The 26,088-nt window shown below is 40.9% G+C and overlaps 1 protein-coding gene and 1 long non-coding RNA gene across 7 annotated transcripts in view; both read right to left on the bottom strand.

The window, feature by feature from the left end:
* CHD1 (chromodomain helicase DNA binding protein 1) overlaps positions 1-5,558 on the bottom strand; it is a 50,739-nt gene extending 45,181 nt beyond the window's left edge. For 2 of the 6 annotated variants that reach the window (XM_015849480.2, XM_015849484.2), the window contains exons 1-2: positions 4,505-4,818; positions 2,639-2,827 (exon numbers count right to left, since the gene is read on the bottom strand). In XM_015849480.2, the coding sequence (XP_015704966.1) occupies positions 2,639-2,691 (53 nt within the window). In that variant the 5' untranslated portion in view covers positions 2,692-2,827; positions 4,505-4,818. Of the gene's footprint in view, positions 1-2,638; positions 2,828-3,667; positions 3,834-4,504; positions 4,819-5,437 lie in introns of those variants that run through there. The other 4 variants (XM_015849481.2, XM_015849483.2, XM_015849485.2 and 1 more) reach the window with 4 other exon arrangements.
* Positions 5,559-9,149: 3,591 nt separating this feature from the next.
* LOC107306374 lies at positions 9,150-10,326 on the bottom strand. The gene is made up of 2 exons (XR_001552101.1): positions 10,166-10,326; positions 9,150-9,279 (listed from the first exon to the last, which is right to left on the bottom strand). It is a non-coding gene; the product is annotated as an uncharacterized LOC107306374 (long non-coding RNA).
* Positions 10,327-26,088: the final 15,762 nt, after the last annotated feature.

Raw genomic sequence — 26,088 nt, 5'->3', positions numbered from 1 at the left:
AGACAGAAGGATACATCAGTGAAAAGGAGAACAGCACATAATCCGTTTCTTCCACCAGCTTAACTGTTTGCTCCTCACAGCTAGACCCAGGGAGTAAAAGAAAGCTCTAGTTCCCTACCACAGTACTAACCAATGTACAAATGTCAAGGCCTGAGAGTGATTTTTTCATCAGCAATCCCAGTACTGATGATTCTACAGTACTTCCACACCTACTGGAAATACTGTTTCCTTAAAACAATATCCATGAGGCCTGTGTACTTTTGTAAATCCAGTCTTAACCCACTGCTCCCCTTAACTTTCCTAAGTAAGGCTGGCAGCTACCCTGGTTTAGTGTATTTCATTGCAATCACAGCTGTCACTCCGGAATGATGGCCATGCAAGTTTACACCAGGCATCAAAAAGGGCAAGTGGTCATGCCATACTTGTGAACTGACATAATTTTAAACATCTGTTTTAAACCAATGCTTCTGCTTGGACTTTCACCATATTTACCTTTATCTTTTCTACCCATTGCTGAAAGTTTAATCTGCTTTTCAGTCTCTTCTCAGTAGCAATTCTCAACTGCTCTGTCAACTTGTTTTGCTTCTCTCCCCAGCCTAGATAAAGATAATATGCTTTCCACAGTACTACTACCAATCCATTCTTCCATTCTGTAACAGTGCACAGTTATGGGTTTAAAAGCTAAACACAGAAACGCATCCCTGATTGCAGTTAAGTGTTTGTCTACAGTCAGCTGCAGGTGGCTTAAGCAGTTCCCATTGTAGTAAAAAAAACTGCAGAATTGTTGAGACTTTCACAATCAACAGAAAAACTCCACAAAACTAAACAAAGGGCAAGTCAACTTAAGGTAGTCCATAACTGTTGGCAGTCCTTTTGCAATTATTATTTTAATAATGGAAGCAGGCTAGAAAGAAAAGTGTTCCATCACTTCAAATTGAAAGATTTTTTTCTTTACAAAAACAGAGATATCTGGTAATATACAGCCAACATGCAAAATAGTCTTTCCAATATCAGCCTGCGACACAGGCTACAAAGATTGTTACAAGCCTAGCAAAAAAAAAAAAAAACAAAAAAACAACAGCTGTTAGCTTTCTGTTGCATTTTACGTGTTTTAAAGTTTTTATTTGCACTCATCAGCACTTTTAAGATAAAGAACAAACATTTCACAAGTAATCATCAATTTTCAAGTACTATAAATCTTCCTGATACTTACTTCTAATAAAGTTGCTGAGAAGTTTTCATGTTGTTTTAGTCTTATCAATTGCTACACTCTTAAAATAACTTTAATAAATGTAACATCTTTTGGGGAAAAAAATTGATACGAACTAGTTTTCCTACCTTATCTCTGGCAAGGTAATCTGTTCATGTAATAAAAAAAAATTGCACTCAAATTCAGAGTAGTCCCTGTTAATCTCTGAGGTCTTCCAGATGAGAAAACTAGCCTTACTCACACTATTTTGTTTTTCATTTTTCTCATCTAATGATGTTTTTGTGGTTTGTTTTTGTGTGTGTTTTTCAAAGAAACCAAGAATATTTTGACATTTACTAGAAGAAACTCAAAATTCATCCACAAACTAGAATCCATTACCAGTGTAAATGTATCAGTATAATGGCTAGCCATTGATAACTGATCAGGCAACAGTATTCCCCATTTATTTCTTCATTTTATGCAACAATTTAGATCTCTCTCCCCTACCCAAATGGATGTTTCCATTAAGTCCATGGAACTCAGAATTCTTTCTGATCTCCAAGTTTTGGAATTAACTAATGGGCTGCAATCAGAAAGAGTTACAGAGAGCCACACTGAATTAACAGCAAGGTCACAACCACCTCTTCGAAGTCTAAACTCACTTTATATTTTAAGATTGCTTTGACTTCTCAAATCTCCAGCACTGGTCACATTTTCAGATTTATCAGTTTATCTAGTGCATGAGACTCCTGTTGAATTTTGCACTGTTCCAGAAAGAAAACTTTCGATTCCACCTCAACAAGTTTGCTGCCATTGTGTGCAGAGGAAGGAAAATTTGAACTGGGGACTTACACCAAGTGAATGCTGCACTGGAATTCAGTATTAGAGGACTGTGCTTTTCTTGTTGCAGTTTAATTATTATATTATCCTTTCTTTTCCTTGTAATTAAAAATAATATAAAGAAGCTGGTAAATTGCAATCCCATCTCAGAAAAGAGACAGTTAACAATTTCAATGATTACACTGCTTTAACAGCTCTGTGAAAAAGGAAGCCTCGTGAAGTACTACAAGTCAAAAACAGAAATCAACAGCTCACTGCTCCCATATTGGAGATGGCCTTGCACATTCTAAGCTCTAACTTTAACTTTCCAGTCCTATTTCAGCTTTTGAATTTTCAAACATTTTATTTCTTCAAAAGAGTAACACTATTCTGTTGCATGCTGATGTAATTCTAATACTATCTAAGGTTTATTATATAAGGTATCTGCATGATCATTACAATTTTTAGCTGAAGCAATATGAATGTAACAAGCAGATGAAGCATTATAAGAAAGCACACCCAGTTTTCCTATCTAGTTTGCTCACTAATCTGGCACAAAGTTAAACTGTAAATCAATTTTAATGAAAGTACAGAAGAGCACATCCAAGAACAACTGAAATGAGTGCTTACCTTGACTCTCCACTGCTGTTTCTTGCACTTTCTTCATCACTGTGCCCATTCATTGTAAGTATTAAGAAGTTAAAAAGGAAGTCCACTCAGGTTACAAGGTGTATGTCAAGAATCCCCTTTCTGGTACTCCGTATATTTTTGAAGTAATGTGTCTTGCTATTCTCTTGGCTAAGATTTTTGCCCAAATACCTAAAACGATAAAGGAAAACACTGACAAAAATTGAAATTTATGTTTCCAACTAAAAATATAACAGAAACACCTTGGCCTGTCATACTAACACCGAAAGCAGGCATGCATCACATTTCATGTCCTCTTTTTAACTGAAAAACTGCATTCTATGTTACCCATTCATGGTTCCCATTCTTCCCAACAAGTCTTTTTATTTGCTGTACTTAGACAAAACAGTAATAACAGAGAGGAATCATACATGTAAAATGCAAAAAAGGAAAGACCTGTGCATTTTTTGGCCAACTACAGTCAGGTCCCATTACACTCCTTTGCGCAACTTTTCATTGACATTGCTCTAAAGATGACAGTTCTGCTAAACCACTAAATGCAGAACAGGAAACGTTATGGAAATGACCCTCACTTCAGTACTGTAGAGCAAGAAGAATGCTTTACTGTGCATGTGCACTGCGCCTCACAGATTAACTTTTACTATAGTTCTGACTTCGGGACAAATCAGCCATACATTTAGAAGAAAAACTGAACACATTGGAAAAGACTATAAATGTTAATGCTCTGCCAAGATCTGCAGAAACTAACACAGTGGAAGCATTTCTACACACGTACATGCTATTTACATACAGCTGGGGGCAGAAGCAGGATGAACACTGCTTTTTATTATTATTATTTTTTTTTTTTTTTTTTAAGTCCAAACTTAATCAAACCAGCCAGATTTTGCAGAAGAAATGACCCTCATTTCACGTGCAGGAGCACCTTAGGTTTGATGACTGTAGTATCAGATGCAGTCTATGCATCACGAGTCTAAACTTTTGCTCTCTAGGCACAAACAAGCACAAACTCACTCCAAGAAAGCAGCTCCTGCTATGTTTCCTGGTGTGAGAGCTGCCGGCGGGCTCCCTGCCCCGCAGTGCTCTCCCTGGTGAGCAGCGGCCCTGCTCTCCTTCCTTGGGGGAGAGGGTGAGAGCAGTGCCGCTGAGGGACGGGAAATTCCCCATGCTCAGACCCCTCTCAGCTACTGGGCCACTCAGGCCAGCAAACAAAGGCGATGACGGAGGGAAAATGATTAGAAAGAGCCCTTTAACCCGCGAAAGGCCGCGAGGCGAGGCCGGGGCTCGGCGGCCGTTGCCTGAGGAGGCCGCGTTCCGCACCGCGCCCTACGCGCGGAAAAACATCCCGTGGGGCCCTGAGGAACATGGTGAGCGGCCCCGCTGCTCGCTCCGAGGCGACCCGCACGGAGCCCCGCCGCCGCTCTCCCTCCGTCCGCCCCCAGGCGCTGCCGCGGGGACCCGTCCAGAGCTGCCTCCCGCCCCCGGAGCCGGCGCTGGGCGGGCGGCGCGGCCTTCACAGCCGTCGCTCCCGGCCAAGGTTCCCCGGCAGCGTCTTTAAGGCCGTCGCTGTCCTCCACGCTCGCTTCCCCCGGCGCCCCCCACGGCCGGAGGAAAGCCAAGGCCGCGCTGTGCTCCCCGCCGGCTCGGCACGGGCTCCCCCCGCAGGAGCCAGCGAGAGCGGCTCGACACCATCCGGCCGGCCGCCCCGGCCCTCGCTGTTCCCTTCCTCCTTCCGCAGAAAACAGCCCCGCGCCCCTTATCCAGAGCCCCGCACGCCCGATCCATCTCCGTGCGCCACACAACTCTGGTCCGGCGCGTGGGGAAGAGGAGCCATGGCGGGCCGCTTCCTACCTGCGTGACTCTGCTTCTGCGGGACAGGCCTTCCCCGGCCCGAGCCTGCGTGCGCCGCGCGGGGCGCTTCGTGCCGCAGCTCGCGGTCGGGAGCTGCTCCTGCGGCCGCGGCGGGGCCTGGGCCGCCGCTCACTGCCGCCGGCTCCCGGCAACCCCACGCGGAACGCTCTCCCGCCGCCCTCGGCGGCACCGAACAATGGACCCCGAAGCGGGCAGGGAGGGGCGCGGAGATAAGATAAGCAGGGTGGGCGCTGCGCTGCGCCGCTCCGCTGCCGCCGCCGCTCAAGTCCTGCCGACCGCCGCCATCACGCCGCTCAGCCTCCCCCTCCCGCGGTCGGATGGAAACCCCGAGCGTGATGTCAGCCCTGCGCCCTGGGACCGAGCGGGAGGAGGAGGAGGAGGAGGAAGGCAGGGAGGAGGAGCCACGGCCGGGCCGCGCGGAGGGTGGCGGGGGCCGGCCGGGCCTCCTCCCTACGGCGCCGGGCTCGGGGCAGCGCCTCCCCTGCAGGCAGGCGGCGCGGGGGGCCGGGCCGGGCCGGCTGGAGGGCGCTGGGCGCGGCCTGGTCCGGTGGGACGCCATGAATGCAGCGGGCCGTGCTGCGCCGGCTGTATTTCGTGTTAGCGCTCGGTTTCCCCGTGTAAAATCGGAGCCCGTTTCTCGGTGTTCCCGAGCAGTTACAAGCGGTTCCGCGGCGTCCTGAGGAAGGTTTGGCAGGAAGCAAACCTTACCCGGTCCGCTCCGCTGTTAAAAGTGATTAATAAGTCAGCCGCGTGTTTACGGTGTGCCGTGTTCTTCGAAGTAAGTAAATAAATAAACGGCGGAAGTGGTGTGTCTGCAAACGCTCCCAGGGCGGCAAAGGGACGTATGAGGGGCTCCGCTACGGCAGCGGTGGCCCGTAACCAAATACCGCGAGGAACGAGGAAGCAGCTCACCTTCCCTCTGCTCCTCACACCCACGCGGTCCTGCTCCGCCACACCTCCAGGGTTACAAACGGCGGAGACGATGTAGCAGTGCTGGGCATTTCTTCTGCGCCTCGCAAAGGAAGTCGGGATTAGCGTGAGAACAGGGTTCACTCAGCCGGGAGAACTGCGAGGGCTCACAGTGCTGGAGCAGGCAGCCCAGCGTGGCTGCACGGTCTCCTTCTCTGCAGATATTCAGAACTCACCTGGATGCTTTCCTGTGCAACCTACTGTAGGGAACCTGCTTTAGCAGAGGTTTGGATTAGATGCTCTCCAGAAGTCCCTTCCAGCCCCTACAATTCTGTGATGATGTGAAAGCAGAGAGGTGGACGTACCAGTGCACAGTGGTTTTGGTAGCTGTCAAACCAAGTCAAGCTCGAAGGGCTGTGTTGGCCAGGAGCCAGTGTGTGAGCTGCAGTCAGTCAGCTGGAGGCCTCTTGGGCTTGCGGCTTACCTTGTGGTTGCCTTTCAAGGGTGAGAAAGCCAGGCACAGCAGCACTTGCAGGAAGGTGAGCAACCAGTGCTCTAACTGTGTGACTGGGGGCTCCTGGAGTTGTTAGTTCATCTTGCCGGGTGGGGCTGTGAATCCACGGCCCCTGTGCCACTCTGAGAACATCAGAGGCCGGGTGAGGCATATTCACTCTTACAGCCTTCAAGCAGGGTAGAAAAGTACCCCAAAATCTCAGGGGGGAAAGGTAGAGAATTTTTTTTTTTTCTCCTGAAGTTAGAAGATGCAACAAGAATCACTCAAACCAGAAAGACCTTCAAAGTGCGCAAACAGGCTCTATCACACTGCTGCATTTCAAGTCAGTCTAAGGGACTTTCTTTTACTGTCACAGACAAGGGTGCTGCAAGATCAGTGGGCTGAAGTTCAAACTGAAAGTTTCATCCCTTTGCTAGGAACACGTTTACATCTTTACCATAGTCTGTTGCTGTTGGACAGTCTGCTTCAAGCAGCCATTTTCCTTCCAGGAGTTCAACACCAGTGATTCCCACATTCTAATTAACAGTTTTAAACTTACCTACTTGGTAATGAGGATCCATCCTTAGCTTGCTTGTGTAGTCCCATAATTTAATCAGAACTTTCTGCTTCCTGTTTCTAACAAACCAACCAACCTGTGTTTTCACTAACTCTGATTTAGAGGGATTAGACAATGCCAGAACTATGGGAGGTCTTTCCCTACATCCTCATGAAAGGTGGATTTCTCTTTCACCTCAGTATTTGTAACACACCTTTAGTCAACTCCTTGTCTAGGTGGCATAATAAAGTATGCATGGCATTTCTATTTTAGCAGCATTTCACACGATAATATTGACTTCTGTTAAACGCATCTACTAGTCTGTGTCAAGAAACAAATCTGACATACTGTATTCTAAGAATGGCTGGATGAAAGTTTTTGTTACAACAGAAAAGATCTCAACTGTGGAAAAAAAGCTGGGCTTTTTTTTTTTTCTTTCTTTATATTCTTTTCCCCCAACTGTGTCTTTTGTGGCACTTAAGCATGCTTCAAAGATGTGGGTGAGAATATTCATCATGTCTATTTTACTACCTCCTAGCTGGGGTTGTTCTCAAGTTGGATTTATGCTTATAAGCAAAACATAGCCGCATTGCTATGCATTTAATACAATTAACCAATGCCTATACTTTCGGGTTACTCCCCTTTAATGTATTGTTTTTGTTTTTTTTGTTTTTTTTTTTTTTACTAGTGGTGTTTGAGCTTTAAAATCTTTAAAATTATCTTCACTATTCCATTTTTAACACTGAGAAGCTCTTTTGGGCAAATAAAATTATTTATTTATTTACTTAAACTAGTGATGCCTTAAATGCTGTGTCCAGCAGTTAATCATGGCATAAGGTAAACACAGGAAATATCCCTACCATTTAACTGGGCACTCTGTTACATACTGATTTCCATTCTTTTTCTTACCTGCTTTCTAAACAACATCCCTTCTCTACTTAGGGCTTCAATTTTTCTCATTGCATTCTTGAAATAATTTTAAAACATTTCCTAAGAATCTCAAAAACCACAATCTAAATAAAATAAATAAGGTATGTTTTCTTTCTCAGTTGAGCTTTCATGCTGCCAGCATAGCCTAGTTTGCCTCTTTGTGCTTGTACTAGATCCCTACTGCTATTTCACTTCATTCTGTATTCTCCTTTCTTCATTTAAAATATTTACTAAGAAACTATTGATAACATACCAACCATCATTCTGTATCTTAAATCCTGCATCTTTCCTGCCTTCTCCTTCTCACACCCAAAACACATTCTGAGTTACCTCTCCTCTTGGGCACCATAAACCAGAAGTGTGTATGTTAGGAAAAACAACAACAACAACAATAATAATAATCAGCAACAAATAACCCCAAATAACTAATTCAGGCCTTGTTTCTATGAGGAAAAAAGCTACTCTAAATTTCTTACCAGTAAAGTCTATGGACCACTTTTATATCACTCTTGCAAGAAATCAGTTTAGTTTTCATATGCAGATATGTACATCATAGTAAGATCTACTTTTAAAATTATTATTATTATTATTTATTTTTATGCTCAAATATCATTATTCTGTACATATTTCAAATTGAGGCAGATTTGTTAATTACAGGGCAGGGAAACTAGCAATATGGAAGAAATCCTAACAATCCCAGTGAGTAATTAAATAAATTGGCTAAATTTGGCTAACAAAGCATAGATTTTTTGAATAAACCATTTATAGGCTTCTTAATACATTTGTGCTATCCCTTAAAAATAGGAACATCTATTAAAAACAAACAATTATTTACATGTTAAAATTAAACATAACAGCTTCAACTGCAGCAAGCGTGTACGTACATTTACTTAATTATACATGTTTAATTACATTGAGCAATAAACTGGTAACTGAGCAAGTATGACTCAAGAGTTTACTTACATCTGATATATAGTAAAGTAGGGCATTTGTGATTGAAATTCTCTCAAGAACAACCAGTTTTGGATCAATGCACTGTCTGAATGAAAAGATTGAAGAAGAAATTCTAACACAGAAATTTAAGTGATTATAGTGGGGCTCCAAAGCTAACATCTGTCATGACAACTAAGTAAAATTCACACTTTTCTTTCTATTATTGTTTAATTGGGTCTGTTCCTAAGTTACTGTTGGCTCACTGGAGCCATTAATTCTCTCTAAAGGCAGCTGAAAGGTGTAGACCTTGCCTGCCTTGTAAGCACAGTGTTCCTGTCAGGATAACCTTCTTAATGTTTAGCCAGACAAAATATAAACTGAGACTGAAGTGACTTTTCCCCTTACTCCCTCCTTGCTTTTAAACAATAACTTCTGGTATTTTCAAGATGAAGAAAAAAGTATGACTATTTTCCACGAAGGCAACATTGACCCTTTTAGATTATGTTCTAGAGCAGCAGAAATAAATCCTGGAAACTTATTCATTCACAAAAAGCACTTCATTTGTTTGAATAATAAACCTAGCATCCAGAATTAAAGAAGAAACTTAAAATAAAGAACTTTCAAGTCATAGCAGTTTTACACAAAGAATTGTTAGGTGATAGTTTTAAACATGGCTATTTTCTCAATCTTATTATTTTATTGCCTTTTTTTTTCAAAGTCAGGCTGATCATAGTACCTCTTCAGAAGATATTTAAATGACTAAAAAACTCTCCTTCTAGGAGGAAGAAAAGTTTATCATTCAAGCAATTTTAGAGTTTTTATTTGTTTCATTTTGGAATCTCATAATGAAAGAAAACTGTTGTTCTTAATGACCTTGGATACGCATTCTGCGACAATACTGCCAGTCTTCAGTTTCCAACAGTTCTGATGAGCCTGGGAGGAGAAAGATGTTTTCTGATATTAAGGGAATGTGGATGGCCTCTCTGTTATTACTTTTTTTTTTTTTTTTTTTTTAAACTATCAGTTCTTCTCGCTCTGTTTTCTAGGATCTCAAATTATGGCTGTTAACATAATTAGTAAAAGCTGTAGCCTTAGACCACTTCCATACAAGGTTCCAACTTAGGAAGCTGATAATTTGAGGTCAGTGATTTATATCTATAAGTATGTGCATGTACAAAAGCCAAGAGGCTGGTTACACCAGCAGGGAGAGAATTCTTGGTACTTTAATTTGGGAATCTAGTAAAACTTTCTTTGTTGCTGATGCTAGAAAGTAATAACTGCTCTCACAGTAACTTCTACCAAGTTCTGACTTAGAGTTGTATGTTATGCATGTATATTTTGAATTAACCTACATGATAATGAAAAGAAATTAAAAGCCAAAATAAATATTGTAAATATCCAAATCAGATAAACAAGTCTAAGAAAAGAAATGTGTTTGGAATAGCTTGGGTTTCAATGAGTATGCTTTTTTGGCAGACTGCTTGACACTGAAGCTAAATACTGTGGTTCTTGATACTAGGTAGATAAGTAACATTAGTGAAATTTTTATAAATGAACCAATATTACATCTCTAGTACATTAACTCTCACTTTGAGGACTTGATATCATATGCTTTCAAATAGTCTCACTTTCTAAGGTCATAATATTCATAATTAGTTGATTTTTTAAAGTTGTTCTAAATTTGCTTATCTAGTTCTAATTTGATGTAAAATTAACTCATAGATTAAAAACTAACAAATTCTCTGTTAGTGTATATAATTTTTGATCTAGATCAAATCAATCAGGAGAAGCTGAAAAAACAGTGGGGAGCAACAGTCACCTAGATAAGACCAACTTCAGACAATTGTAAGCTCCAACCCTTACTGAGGCTACTCTGATTGTCATGTGATAATCAGCATTGTAAACAGCCAGGCAATTCCTCATCTGCAGGTGCACAAGTGCTGTGATTATGCTTCCTACTGCTGTATTCCAGATGTCCAATGTGGGTGGGTGGCAAGCTATTGCTGAGCAACAGAAGCACCTTCACAGTATGTTTTTTTGTGACATCATTTTTCCTTCAGAATAGGTTGTGCTTTCTTGCAATGTTTATTGAGTGCTTCAATTATGCAGGAGAAGCATACTGCTCCATAGCAACACCCAAGAAATGATACAGCTAATTTTGATTCCTACCTATTGATTTGCAAATGAGTATTATATTTCAAAAGAGCATTTTGGTCTTAAAAGCACATAGACTTTGAATGTAAAAATAGAGACAATTATTTTAAGAAAAGGTAACATGATTATATGAGCAGGCCCAACCATAACAGATATCATTTTGTTGTTTATGGGATGATAGTAGTTCTGTTTGTTGCAGGTTCAGGCTGTACCTGGCAGTCTCCAACTAAGGGGAAAAAAAAAAGGTGGTTTGGGAGCAGGTAACTAAGAACTTTATGTTTGCATATTTGTATCCTGTATATTAATGTCACAATCTCTTTTACATTCCCTGCCTCTCCTCAGCCTTCAGTATCTCAGGATTGTTTCCATATATGCTGTGCTGAGATGTGGACTGAGGGAGTGGGAAAGCATGATTTGCAGATTTTAGATTACAGCCCTTTTCCTAATCAGGGATGTTATTTCCAATTTCTTCCTGTACAGTTATACAGTCAATAGGTAAACATAGGTTATACAGATGTTTTTTACAAAAGATTATTGTGATAGAAGGATAAAGGGAAAATGCTCACCAATGTTGAAGGTTCACAGTAAACTCCACAAAAGAGCAACCTCCAGAGAAAGAGATCCTGCCTTAGTGGTAGTCAGACCTTAAATGAAATCTGGGAGAGGTGGAGTTAAGCTCCATTCCTTCAGGTAGCACAGCTGAATTGCCTTCATCTGTGCTCCCACAGCTGACTCATTGCTTGCCTCAGGTGGTCAATCACAGGTTCAGGCTATGATCAACAGTTTCCCATACAGTCCCTGAAGCTACAAACTTTAAATTTTTGGAGCCTCAGACATTTTGATAGACTTGGTTGAAATTGTTTGCTGATTTTTAAAAGTTATTGTAGAAGAAGGTGATGAATGGAAAAGTAAATGGAAGCAGTGCAGCTGTATACTTTTTTTAAATTAGGAAGCACTATTAGGAGAAGTGCTAGTAATGTGTGTGAACTGCTCAGTCTTTCAAGGATTCTCAATACTGTCTGCTTGTAAAGCACACTTGTAAACCTAAGTTTAAAATTACTTAAAACATTCATTGAACAGTCCCAAACTGTCAACTCCCACATGAAGACTATCACAAGTTACAGAGAGCTGTTGTACTATTTCTAGGTTAGATATCCTTCTTCAGAGTAGACAACACTCACATCACATAAGACTTTTTTCACCTCGCCCCTTTATTGCTTTTCCTGTTTGCATGCTGGTATTTCATGAAGTTCTAGTGATCTCCTTCCCAGTTTCAGCTGACTGGCTTTGTGGTAGAATATTGGCCAGATGAATGTGGCAGATGGAATGCCACAGCAGAAGGCTTTTAACATACAGCATTGCTAATGAACTCTCACCAGAGGATGTTTTCTGTGTGGCAGGCTCTCTGCTGTAGCCATATATTACTGGGAACCTTTTCCTCATTTGATAAATGCTGTTGTTATATGACCTCATGCATAAAATGTCCTTTCTTTATAACCTGTCACTATACTCTTAGATTTTGTAATTCACTGAAAGCTTAAAGGTGTAAAGCCACTATGTACATATATGTCACTGTGCATAGTGCTATGTTTACTCTTGGAACAGTTTTTTCCATAGCTATTTCAGTCATCCCTAATAATATCCCAGCACGACACAATTTACGCTAAAAACATTTACAAATGCAGAAGATTGATCAGTTTTATCAAATCAGTATTTTACACTAACATAATTGCTATAATTGGCTAAAATCTTGTAATTTTGTACCTCTTTTGTACAAAAAATAATACTTTTTTTTTTTTTTTTTTTTTTTTACTAGAACAACTGAAATAATATATTGTCTTAGGCTTGGCTGTTCCAAATTCTTATGAGGTAATCAGTAACAAGCTATATATATAAAAAGTCATATGTATATATATGTTATATATATATATAATTTATTTTATTTTATTTTATTTTTAATCAAAGGATATCAGAATTTATGATCATAGGGCTGAGAATTTACATGTTTCTGTGGCTTGCTTTCACTCCGGTTGAATGGAAAGATGAGTACCACACAGCATAGTCATGTTTTGCAAATACATACTGAACTTCCCTTATTTTCCATTTGGGTGGGATGTGGAAAGCAACTCAGTCTATGCCATCGCTCCTAAAATACATTTTGTAAAGAAGGAGTTAAGTGATGAATATTTGCCCTTATATCAAGGGAGAATAATTGCACTTGGGAACCTGAAACATGTACTATGGGGCACACAGATAAGTCAGAAGATTATCCACATCTTCACAAAGCAAACTGAAAATCATGTACTTCTGCAGGAAGTTCTTCAGCATAGTCATTGTTAAACCTGTTGTGTCACATAGTATTGGAATATAAATTCACAATAAAAGAAACACAAGCTTAGATGGGCATAGGCCAATACCATTCCCCTTGCTATGGGCCTCCCTGTACAGGGTTACAGTCTTTTGTGACCAGCACAGGAACTGGTCATTTCTGTGCTCCAGTTCTAAGATAAAACTGCTCCCATGTGGGCTCCCCAAGCGTAACAGTGGATACCTGTTCCATGGTCTGCAGGGGAATTTCTGGTGCCTCTTTCCCTTCTTCCCTTTTCTATCTGTAGGGCTGTTATTCACATTCTTTCCCTCCTCATTTCCCAAACTAGTATGCAACATTTTGCCCTTCCTTAAATCTGTTTCGATGTGACACTGCAACTCCAGCTGCTGGGCCCAGTCATGCCCTGCTGTGGGAGCCTGGAGTTGCCTGGAACAAGCTGTGTGAGGCATGGGGCAGACCTGGCCTCTTCACACTGTGTGTCTGCAAGAGCTCTGCTGTGTAGACCCGGTACACTGAGATACTGGATCTCTCACACAGCAACTAGAATTCCAGAATCTAAAATTGTTTCATGTTTTGCCCCCGCTTCAGGTTCTCAAGCTTCTGGGGAATTTTTATCTGGTATCTTACAGTACCTAGATATGCACCCAGGTGACAGTGGCACCCCTATTCCTCCAAGGAAAAATTTGGCTCTTGTTTGGGGTAGTCCTTCCCCACACAGCTTGGGAGATGCTTCTCAGGGCTGATTTTACCCCCCCAACGGAGGGCTGTGCTATGTGTGCACCAAGATATGGGTTATGCAACAGATATTTAGTAACTTTCTTTTGGTGGCTCTAACAAAGGCATTTGCTGAGGTGCTTTTCCATTTCCTGAGGAAGCCCTAGTAAATTGCTGTTGGTGTGGCAAGACTTTGAGAGATTTGATAACTAGAAATGAGAACTCTGTGTAGTGCAGCAGGAAGCTGTGCTGTTGCATTTGCATGTGTAAACTGTAAAAACCAGTGTAGAAGCAAAAACCAGGAATCAAGGAGCTGGCTGCGAACCTGCACGTGGCAAGTAATTCCAAAGGAGGAGTCTGGGAGCAGCTGACTCCTTAACAACTGACATAACTCCATGTCCCTAGTTTAGGCATGTGAGGTTTGGGGAGAGCTGACAAAAGGTGTTCAGCCTGTTTCAAACCCTTGCTTTTCAAAGTTTAAAACATTCTTCCAACAGGGAAAGCAGCAGGGCACTCAGCAAGGTTTGACGCGTGTATTTGTGAGGTCAGACTCCTGCTTGATTTTTGTAGGATATTCAAGATGACTCGTGTGTTGGGATGGACGCAGATCAGATCCCGTGGTTTTCAAATTAAGCATGCAAAATTGAGGAACTCTAATTTTGCTGCAGTATGGCTCTGCATGTGCAAAATGGAAGTAGGAGTACTGCTATAACTCAGAGATTACTTCAGTGAAACAGGAAAATGCAATGATATGGCATAACTAAGATAAGTTTCTGAGGAGACAAACAACTTTATACTGATGGCAGGAGTGCATTTGGCTGTCCCATATTTTTGAGTGGAGAACATTCAGTAATGCAGATAACAAACATTCCTATCCATAGTCAGTAATGCAACATTATTTTGCCATTTCAATGGATAATTATGTCTCTCAGAGCCCGTAGTCTGTGAAATAACCTGTTAATTAAAAATTTAGAAAATGCCAGATGTGAATCCTTAATCCAAATTTATAGTTAGGAAATGCATGTGCAAATATTTATCTTAGAAATTCCACTTCAAAAATATTTAATTCTAACTGATGTAACTTTTATTTTTTATTATTCAAGTCTTAGAGAATTTACTAATAAGATCAAATTCATGAACTCTGCCAGTTACCTGCCTTCTTCAATAAATAACTTCTCTCATGTCAAATCATTAGTGCTGAGTTAGTTAGTCAGCCTGATTTTTAGCTGCAGTATATTGTATCATGATACTTGTCACTGTTATTACAGATATAAAAGCTTTACTAAATGACACACATTACTTGTTCACTCAAAGTGCTGCTTTAAATGTCTTTTTTTTTCCTGTGATAGGAGGTGTTTTCATACATGAGAAATTCTATCGTATCTTTATGTACACAGAGACTACAAACAGACAAATCTGCTCTGCTCTCCTTCCATATGTCGTTTGCTTGAAAAAAATAAATTGGACGGTTGAATTTGGAATAGACAAAGCAGAAACACTAAGTTTCATTAAAAAAAAAAAAAGAGAAAAACCCTCTGAGATAGTGATAAAATGATTGTCATTTTGTCCTGTAAATGTACATCCAATAGATCTTTTAGAATGGCTGCTTTGAAAGTAATGCCTCCTGTTCTATTATGTTGGCTCACAATGTCAGAGGAGGATGTTGGTGATATGGCGTTGAACATTCCCACCAATATCCTATTACATTTTGTTGCTGTGTGACAGATGGCAGCAGAGAAGCTAACCAAATGGCATCCAACATGGAATTGCAGATGAATCACAGAATCACAGGGGTCAGAAGAGATAATTGAGCACAACTACCCTGGCAAAGCAGGTACCCTACAACAGATCACACAGGTAGGCATCCAGATGGTTCTTGAATATCTCCATAGATGTTGCGCAACTCCATAGTTGCGGAGACACACCACAGCCTCTCTGGGCAACCTGTTCTAGTGTTCCATCACCCTTACCATAAAGATGTTCTTCTACACATTAGCATGGAACTCCCTATGTGCAAACTTCAAGCCATTGCTCCTTGTAGAAAAGGTGTGGATTGAATTCCTTCATGTGGAAAAAATAATACCTGTAGACATTAATCAACACTTGCTGAACATTTCTGGATAATGAACAGTGGATATGAACATAGTGAGGTGGTGGCTGGCTTTCTTCAGCACTGGTAGCATTGATAGTGGGTCACCCCCACTGATGCAGATTGTTGTAACTGTGTCTGCAGAACATTAATTGCCAGCAAAAACGCATACCCAATGGTTGTGACTATGTTGAAGAGTAGTGTTTTGTAGCTGAGAATTTTCTCTGTTAAACAGTGTTTTTGTGCTCTTTGTATCTGTTGTAGTTTCCATGGAAATAAATAAATAGGAGGTATTATTTTTGGAACAATGGGGTAACTTTTGGTTTTGGTTATAAACAGCAAACACAATAGCATTTGGGCATACTGTGTCTTATGAATGAATGTTTAGAATGAATGCTAGCTTCAGTTTAATTTCATATGACACTCTGAGCAATTTGATTAATCATTTAATATATATGCTGACATTCCATACTGCTAAGACAGAACATTAAAAAAGAGAACTATGCATTTATTCACTGAATAGAAATTTGCGAAGAAATTTGATCCTTGAACTCCTCCTTCATGAGATAAATGTTAAGACTTGTGGAGGCATTTCTTGTTCTTCTTGGCATCCCTTGCCAAGTTTAGTTCAAGCTGGGCCTTGGCTTTCCTGATCCCATCTCTACTCAGCCTTGCAGCTTTGTTATGCCCTGTTTCCACTACCTGCGCATTTTTTTTTCTTGCTCTTCAGTTTGACCAGGAGGTTCTGGTTCATCCATGGACTCTTGCTTTCCTTTCCTGACTTGCTATTCCTGCTAATAAGGAACTCTCGAGTTCTAAGGAAAGCTTCTGTGAAGATCTGACAGCTCTTTTCTGCGCTCTTAACCATGAGGGTGGTTTACCTGGGTGTTTTGTTGGCTGAGTCCCTGAGGAGATGGAAAGTAGCTTTCCTAAAATTTATTGCCTTAATTTTTCTCTTTGTCTGTCTCATAACCCTCTGGAGCTTCTAGGTCATGAAGAGCTGTTGACTGTGCTTCAGAGACAGAGACGCGTAATTAACTCCTCTGTTTTCTTCTTCTGCTTTTATGTCCACTGGTTGATCTTAAAGAACAAAACAATGGGAATAAAAAAGGGATGCAATGATTTTTGTTTCAGCATGTGATCTCTGAATCCATACTTTGAAGAATAATTCTCATTCTTTGGTCAGTTAAGATCAACTGTCCTAGATTTGTTTCCTCCTGTATTTCCTCTCAGACTCTTTTCTAGCCCTGACCTTCTCCCTAGTGGAGCAGAATGAGAAACAGAAATAGCCTTGATGCTGTGCAAGAACTGCTCAGTGATAGCCAGAGCCCTATCAGCAGTGGCTTAGTCACAAATCAAAAATACAATGCCAAACACGTCTGCTTCTGTCAGATTGGTACCAGTATATATTATCCCTAACCAATGTTTTTTGACAGTAATGTGTAAGTGGATTATTACAATGTAATGTACTGGACAGTCTTAGTATATTTATTGCTTAGTAGCTACTTCCTATTTCCTTTACATACAGAGTTTTACTAGAACTCTACAGAGCATTTAAGCACTGTTCAGTTATGCAAAATAAGTTACAGCTTCTGTACGCTCCACTGAGAAAGCTTCCTTCTGAAATTATCTCTAGCTGCGTTGTGTTTGTACTGAGACTTTTGCAGTACAAGAACAAGTGATGGAAGAGACACTGCTTATAAGGAGTATGTTTCAGTGATATTAGAAACGATTTGAAAAAAACAAACAAATAAGTTAGCAGTACTTTATAGTGAGAGGGCTAGCGTGTCTGTCAAAAACCTTACAGAAGAGGAACTGAAGCTGGCAATAGTAATTACTTATTAGGAGAGATGCTGTTGCTAGATTTGCAAGCCAACGTCATCCTGATCTGAACACTGAAGTGATTTTAGGCAGTAAGTCAATATTATTTATTTTTCTTAGGTTTTTGTTGTTGTTGTTGTTGTTTTTTTGTTTTTTTGGTTTGTTTTTTTTGGTGCTATGATTAGAAGATTTTATAAAATTTTAAAGAAATATGGTCTGCTCCTACCTCTAATTTTCTGTATAAAGTTTATGTTTTTACATCCAAATTATTTAAAGCATTTCTTGGTATCAGATGAAAATGGTATCAAAAATTCTTCAAATTTGTCACTGTAAATTCAAAGCACACATGCAGTGTGCAATCTTGACATAAGAGCCTGCTTTCAGTTTCAAGGAATTCTAACCAGCTAAACTTAAGCTACCTTTGTTACATTTATGCTCTCCATCTCTTGCAGTAGCTGCTCTTTAAGAGCAAATTTCCCCCATTTTCCCTGTTTTTGGCCTCCTTCCATTTATTTATTTATTTATTTATTTGCTTACTTTCTCCTAGACAGTGTGGTTGGATGGCAGGAAAATGTTTCAATAAAATGTGCAGCTCAGAAAAGCTGCACTAGCTTTGTAGTGTGGCTACAGTGAGAGCTGGCTGACATCAACAGTACTTCTAAGGTCAAGATTGGTGCATTCCTAAATGTAAGAAATCGGGGAAAGGTGGCAGGAAGCCTGTGTGGATGAGCAAGTGACTCATGGCTAAACTAAAAGGAATGAAGATAGTCCATGAATGGTGAGAAAAGGGTGTGTCCACCTGTGAAGAATATAGGAATGTTGTCAAGTCTTATAGGGATGCAATGAGGAAGGCTAAGGCCCCTTTGGAATTAAACCTTGCAAAAGAGGTAGAGAATAAAAATAAAGGTCATTTAAAAAAACGAGTGAAACAACAACAAGCAGACAAACAAACAAACACACACAAACACGATCAAAAGTAAAAGGAAGACTAGGCAAAATGTGAGTCTCTTACTGAATGAGGTGAGCATCTCATGTATGAAGAAAGGCCGAGTAACCTGGGTCTGTTTAGCCTGGAGAAAAGAAGACCAAGAGGGGATCTGATAAATATTTATAAATATCTAAAGAGAGGAAGGAGGCAAGTGGATGAGATCAGATTCTTCTCGGTACTGTGTGAGCCATAGGACAAGGAGTTATGGCCTAATTCTTGAACACAGAAACTCCCATATAAACATGTGGAAGAACCTCTTTATGGTAAGTATGACAGAGCACTGGAACACATTGCCTAAAGATGTTGTGAAATCTGCTTTTATGGAGATATTCAAGACCTGTTTGGATGCCTACTTTGTGACCTGCTGTAGGGTATCCGCTTTATCAAGTGGATTGGACTCGATGATCTCATGATTTGACACATGCAAATTAGCAGTGCATGGTAAAGTTACTATGTTCTCTGAATTAACCTGCTGCTGGAAACAGTCACAGTGAGAAACTCCTGTTCTGAGTATGAATTAGTGCATGGAGTTCTCAGATATAATGTACCTTCTTTTTTAATGATTGTGAAGATTCAAATGCTTATTTCTATAAATAGAATCTTTTAAGTTCAGATACCTGAAGTCATGTAATCTTGTAGTTCTATAACAATATCTTCTTAATTTCCTCTCTTTTCTCCTGTAGTAACACATTTTATTTTTCCTGAATTAATACGTTTATCATAGTGACGACTGAGGCAGGACCGGACAGAAAACTCCAGCAGGGCCGGGTGGTAAAATTACGTGCATACAGATGTTGGCTCCCTCTGGTGGGAAATGCCATGAACAGTCAGCGGCAGGTTGACAGAAAAGGCTTCGAGAACGCGTTGTGGCACCCAGTTACTGTCTGTCTGTTACTGTCTGTCTGTTATCTATTTTTTTCTGAAAGCTGACCCTAGAACACGTATCAGTTCCAGTGGCTAAAAAAGAGAAGGATATAGTTGTTTTCTGGGTAAGCACTCAGGTTTTTCTTAAATTGTGAATTTACAGGAATTTATGTGTATTGCTCAGGTAAACCACTCTTTAACTTGAATTACATCTTAACAAATGTACATCAGAGTACAGTAAATCAGCATGAGTTCAAACACTCTAGTACTGAAAAGGGGACAATAAAAGGGAGTGAGTGTTGGAATAAAATGTGTGCTTTTGCTCAGTACCAGCCTTTCCCAAAACAAAATGAGAACAAATGGCGACAATAAACTCTTGTCCCTCTAAAGACAAGAATAGCATGGAACAAGGCTTCTCAGTGCTTTATGGTGTTTGTCAGCTTGTTTCTAGCTGTTAGTTACTTGTAATAGGAAGGTTTTAAAACACTGTTAATTCCTTCATTACCATAATGAGTTTACAGCTCTCTGCCTCATATTGACTTTGCAACTTTGAAGAGTACCTATGCAAGTGAACAGAGTTGAGGGTATAAGAACACAATTGCCTTATTTTCTTATTAACTGTTACACTCTATTTAACTCTTCCCAAAAGCCAAGGCAAAGGACAATTACTTTATAGGTTGTTAATAGTGTGTCTGCTGTAACACAGTGGGGAGGGAGAGCGAGAGTTTTGCAATAAGAGCCAAAAATAAAATCACAGTACCACCTGCATAATTAAGCTATGTGTCAAGTCCATATAAACACATGTCGAGGGGAAAAACTAAGAAACTCTCAACAAGACAACCTGTCTATACTACATGTGTTTGACTTCACAGTGCATGGACCTGCTTCCAGGAAAATTCTCTCATGCACCAAATAGGCATAAAAATTTACAAGGAAAAATGTCTAAGTAGGATTTTTTGGGGGGTGAAACAGAAAAATTTTAGCCCAAGCTTGCCGTTCATGACGAGCTGACCCTTTTAGGCAAAGGAGCAAGAACAGACTTGATAACTTGGCTGCGTCTTCCATAAGACAGAATGGCAGTACCAGGTTTTCCTGCTGTATGAGTAGGAATAATTTCAATACAAGGAAAGAGATGCTCTAGGAGATATAAGGTAGCCCACTCAAAATATACCTGAAAAGATTATCAATTCTTACTTGCTCTTCAGCAGCAGATAACAGTTGCTAATAGCAGTGAACAACGGATGAAAGCTGAAAAGTAAATTCAAGTGTGAGTTTGAATTCACTGTATTTATTATGTACACAGAATCAGAGAATAACTAAGGTTGGAAAAGACCTCTAAAATAATTTAGTCCAATCATCCACCCATCACCACTATTACTCACCACACCATGTCCCTCAGTGCCACATCTTTCCTTGAACACCTTCAGGAATGGAGACTCCATTGTTTCCCTGTGCAGTCCATTTCAGTGCCTGACCACTCTTATGGAGCAGAAATTCTTCCTAATGTCCAATTTGAATCTCTCCTGACACAACTTGAGGCCATTCCCTCTCCTTCTATTTCTAGTTACCTGAGAGAACAGGTGGACATTCCTTCAGGTAGTTGTAGACAGTGACAAGGTCTCCCCTGAGCCTCCTCTTCTCCAGACTAAACAATCCCAGCTCCCTCAGCCTGTCCCCACAGGACTTGTACTCCAAATCTCTCATCAACTCTGTTGCTTTTCTCTGGACATGCTTCAGGTCCTCAATGTCTTTCTCATAGTGAGAAGCACCAAACTGAACATAGTAACTGAGATGTGGCCACACCAGAACTGAGAATTATCTCCCTGCTCCTGCTGACAATGCTATTTCTGATACAAAGCAGGATGCCTTTGGCCTTCTTTGCCACCTAGGCGCACTGATGCCACATGTTCAGCCAAGTGTTGACTAACACCCCAAGGTCTGTTTCCTCTACACCATCTTCCACCTACTCTGCCCCAGGCCTGTAGTGTTGGCTGGGGCTGTTGTGGCTCAAGTGGAGGACCCAGCCCCTAGTCATAGAATCGTAGAATTGCAGAATCACAGAATCATAAAATGGCCGGGGTTGAAAAGGACTACAATGATCATCCAGTTTGAACCTCCGGCTGTGTGCAGAGCCTCCAACCACCAGACGAGGCTGCCCAGAGCCACATCCAGCCTGGCCTTTAATGCCTCCAGGGATGGGGCATCCACAGCCTCCTTGAGCAACCTGTGCCAGTGTGTCACCACCCTCTGTGTGAGAAACTTCATCTTTATATTTAACCTAAACCACCCTGTCTCACTTTATAAACATTCTCCCATGTCCAATCACTATCCATTCTTGGAAACAGCTGATCCCCTTCCTGTTTATATACTCCCTTCAAGTACTGGAAATGCACAATGAGGTCTCCATGGAGCCTTCTCTTTTTCCAGGCTAAACAAGCCCAGTTCCCTCAACCTTTCCACACAGGAGAGGTGCTCCAGTCCTATGACCATCTTAGTGGCCCTCCTCTGGACCTGTTCCAAGAGCTCCACATCCTTCCTGTACTGGGTCCCTAGCCTGGACACAGTACTCCAGATGGGGCCTCACAAGAGCTGAGTAGAGGGAGACAATCACCTCCCCCTCCCTGCTGGACACCCCTTTTTTAATGCAGCCCAGAACACAGCTGGCCTTCTGGGCTGCAAGCACACACTGCTGGCACATGTCCAGCTTCTCTTCCACCAGGACCCCCAAGTTCTTCTCTTCATGGCTACTGTCATCTGTATAAACACTTGGGATTGCCCCAACCCAAGTGCAGCACCCTGCACTTGCCCTTGTTGAACCTCAATAGGTTCTCATGGGCCCACTTTTCCAGCCTGTCCAGGTCCCTCTGGATGGCTTCTCTTCCTTCCAGTGTATTGATTGCACCACTCAGCTTGGTGTCATCTGCAAACTTGCTGAGGGTGCACTTGATAACAATGTCTGTCTCACTGAAGATGCCGAAGAGCACTGGTCCCAAGACTGACCCCTGAAGGACACTGCTTGTGACCAGCCTCCACTGTGACACAGAACCATTGATCACAACCCTTTGATTGTCCAGCCAGCCAATTCCTAATACATCATACAGTCCATCCTTCAAATACATACCTCTCCAATTTAGAGAGGAAGATGTGGTGAAGGTCTTATAGTGTTTTAAGACATTAAATAATAGTCTAATTGAACTTCATACAATTGACCTCAACCAAGTGATTCAGCTTATCCAGCTTCTCCCATAGGGCCTTCCTACCCTCAGGCAGCACATCAGCACTTTCCTGCAACTTGGTGTCATCTTCAGACTTACTGAGGGTGCCCTCAAACCCTTTATCCAGGGTCATAAGTAAAGATAGCTGAACAGAACAGGCCCCACACTGACCCCTGGGTACATCGTTCATGACCAGTTGCTAGCTGGATTTAAAACTCCATTCTCTGCCGCAATCTTGGCCAAGTTCTTCAGCCAGTTCTTTACTCAACAGAGTGTGTGTACCTGTCCAAGCGATGAGCTGCCAGCTTCTTTAGGAGAATATTGTGGGAGAGAGTGTCAAAGTCTTTGCTGTAGTCCAGGTATGCCACATCAACAGGCTTTCCCTCATCCATTAGGAAGCTCAATCATAGAAAGCAATCAGATTGTTCAAGCAGGATCTGCCTTTCATGAGCCCCTGATGATCCCAAGGTTGTCCTGCAAACATTAAAAAAAAAAAAAAAAAAAAAAAAAGAGTGATAAAATCTTTGTGTGTCATACTGAAGCTAAATTTTAAATATTTTTGTAAGTTTTTGTAATGCTGTTGTTAGTCTACCCATCATTCAACTGAACTTATTTCTGTGTAAGACATCATCTGCCTAATATCCCTAGTGTGGCAAGATTTATTCTTGTTTGTATGTTTGTTTATTATTTATTGAATGTCCATTTTCTCACTAAATTACATACAACAAACTGGAGAGAGAGAGATATTATCCTAGACTTTTACATAGAGCAGAGCACAGGAAACCTTTAAGGAATTTCTACAAAAGTAAAGGAGAGAACACTGTCTAGAACAGGTTTATCACTCAGGAATCATTCATTAACTTGATCCATTTAACTAGGTTTCTAGGGCTCCTTGTTACTGTGGCAACAAGCTGCCTTCCCCTGTCCCTCAGGTAAGACTATCTGTGCCACCAAATCATATGTCATTGTTCTGTGAACTAGTTGTTAGAAAAAGTGAAGAAAACATGCTCATATGTGCAGCTAACTGCAGTAAAGCTGTTTTACAAGCAAATTCTGGTGACACAGTTTAAGAAACTTGAATCACAGATCACCATAGCATGGATTATGTACCATCACCTTAATTACAAACATTTAGTTCCCTGGCTGCAAGACATTTTAGCTAACATAACATAAGGGAAATACTGTACTTTGCACAAGAATTTGTGAATTCTGAGATGTTTTATAAGGTACAATAGGACGATGATGTCCTTCAGCGCAAACAAGACAAACGTACCTGCCAGTTTGGACAGTAGGTGGCATCAGAGTTCACATATAGAGCTTAAAGCTTCAGAACGCTTCCCTTTCAGGTACAGAACCTGTTAATTCGCTGTTTTAACTGTAACAATGTTACATGTAAGTTTTTAACGTAAATCAGACACAATCACAGGGAATATCAACTTACACTTCTAAATGCTGCTGATATTTCCGAACACTCTCCCCGGAGAGATTATTAGATATATATAGATTTATAGTCTATTAGAGAGAATTAAAATGGAGTTTCATAATTAATTCTAAGCTGTGTCAAAAATAAAAATATTAATCTAAATCCGTAATACCTATTGGATTATAGGTTGAACTCACACGCTGGGTGCTTTATTAAATAAACAATGATCCTAACTACATGCTGCTGCCACCCCAGTGTAGGTTAGGACTTCCTTAATTTTTTGATAGTAGGCACTATTCCGGGCCGAGGTGGTGAATTAGTTTGAATGTGACATAAAAGTGACAAGAAACACTGTTTTCCATACCAAGTATTTGTGTTGCTCTTTCAGTAACAGAATGTTTCACCTGCTTCTACATATGTGCTTGGAGTGGCAGCATGTTCCAGCTGCCTGATGATGACGGCTGAGCCAACTCTGCACCCTTTCTCAGTATCTTGAGTATCTGTCAGTCATGAATTTCATTATAATTGCTTTGTTTGTACTACCTACTCAAACCTGTCATCATTATCAACACCGCTGTCTCAAATGAAACATAGTCATAATAATTAGATTTTTTTTCCTGTCCATCACGGCACGTATTCTGACCCTGGTTTTGTCAAAATATGGTCCATATACCTCAGAGGTGCAGCTCTCGGCGGCGGCCAGCAGATGTCCCCAGCGGCGCACCTAGCGCTGTACTAGGCAAAAACAGAAGCTTCTAATATGACAGTGTATATGTATACATGTGTATTCTCATGTATGTCACAAGGACTAGCAAACCAGGAAGTCTGCCGTGCAGCCACAGAAAGTAAATCTCAGCCATGCTAAGTTACCAGGTTCATCTTGTTATTTCTTCTCCTTTTTCATTTGTGAAGAGAGGAAGTTGACCACAGGGGTAGAATGTGGAAGTTCTTAAAAAAACAATAAAAAGAAATAGAATCATTAAAATTGGAAGGGACCCTTAAAGGCCATCTACTACAACTCTCCTGAAATGAACAACGATACCTACAGCTACATCAGGCGCTCAGAGCCCTTTCCAACTTGGCCTTGAACGTCTCCAGGAATGGGACATCTACCACCTCTGTGCGATCTGTGCCAGCGCCTCGCCACCCTTGTTGCTAAAAAATTCTTCCTTATATACAGTCTAAATCTCCCCTCCTTTAATCTGAAACCTTTTTGCCTTGTCTTATCACAACAGATCCTGCTACAGAGCCTTTCTCTTTCTTTCTCTTGTAGCTCCCCTTTAGATACTGTTAGGCTGCTATCAGGCCATCTCAGTCTCTTCTCTTCCCCAGACTGAACAGCCCCAGCTCTCTCAGCCTGTGAAGACATGAGACTGACTTTCTTCCACAGGCAGAATCTTCTAGTAGTGCTTAATATTCTATCCGGCTGTCCTGCCTGGCCTGCTCAATGAAACATAAAACATACATTCAAAGCACTTATTTGAGAGTGCTCAGTAAGACAGTACTGCTTGACTATTCATAGGTTTGAAGTAGATAACAAGCTGCAGGAGTTCCTTTTCAACTTTTCAACTGTTTAAATAAAAAAAATAATAAACAGTTTAAAGGAAAATCCTGTATGAAGTATGCAATTAATTAGTTCAAAATTGTTTCAGTTTTAAACATCAATCCAGAGCAAGTCTCACCCTCCTTGTAACGCATAATTATATATACATACATATGTAATTAGATTCTTGTAAAGAAGGAGATTTTGTTAGAATTTGTTTCTTGTAGTTCTTGCAACACTCCACAACTCCAAACTTTAATAGCATGTGTATTTCTCCATCAGTCTGTGAGATCCTTTACTAACTGCATCTTTTATGAGGTATGAAAAAGAAAGAAGATGTCATGAAGGTCACAGAGTGTTTTCCACATGGATCATTCCCTGTTTTATGTGCTTTTCCTCAGAAGTGAAAGTTGTCTGCAATAGACAAGACACAAAGCAAAAAAAAACCAAACCAAACAAACAAACAAACAAAAAAAAACCCAAAACAACAACAACAAAAAAGGTAATAATTTATATTAAAATTAACAGCTGAAGAAGTACATATTCAGTATGTTACATTCCCTAGATAATTATGTGATATTACGTGCAACACAGGTGAGGCC

Source organism: Coturnix japonica, chromosome Z, assembly GCF_001577835.2.
Source record: "Coturnix japonica isolate 7356 chromosome Z, Coturnix japonica 2.1, whole genome shotgun sequence".
Classification (NCBI taxonomy): domain Eukaryota; kingdom Metazoa; phylum Chordata; class Aves; order Galliformes; family Phasianidae; genus Coturnix; species Coturnix japonica.
The sequence above is the reverse complement of the archived record's forward strand: the minus strand, read 5'-3'. Positions and strand labels throughout refer to the sequence as shown.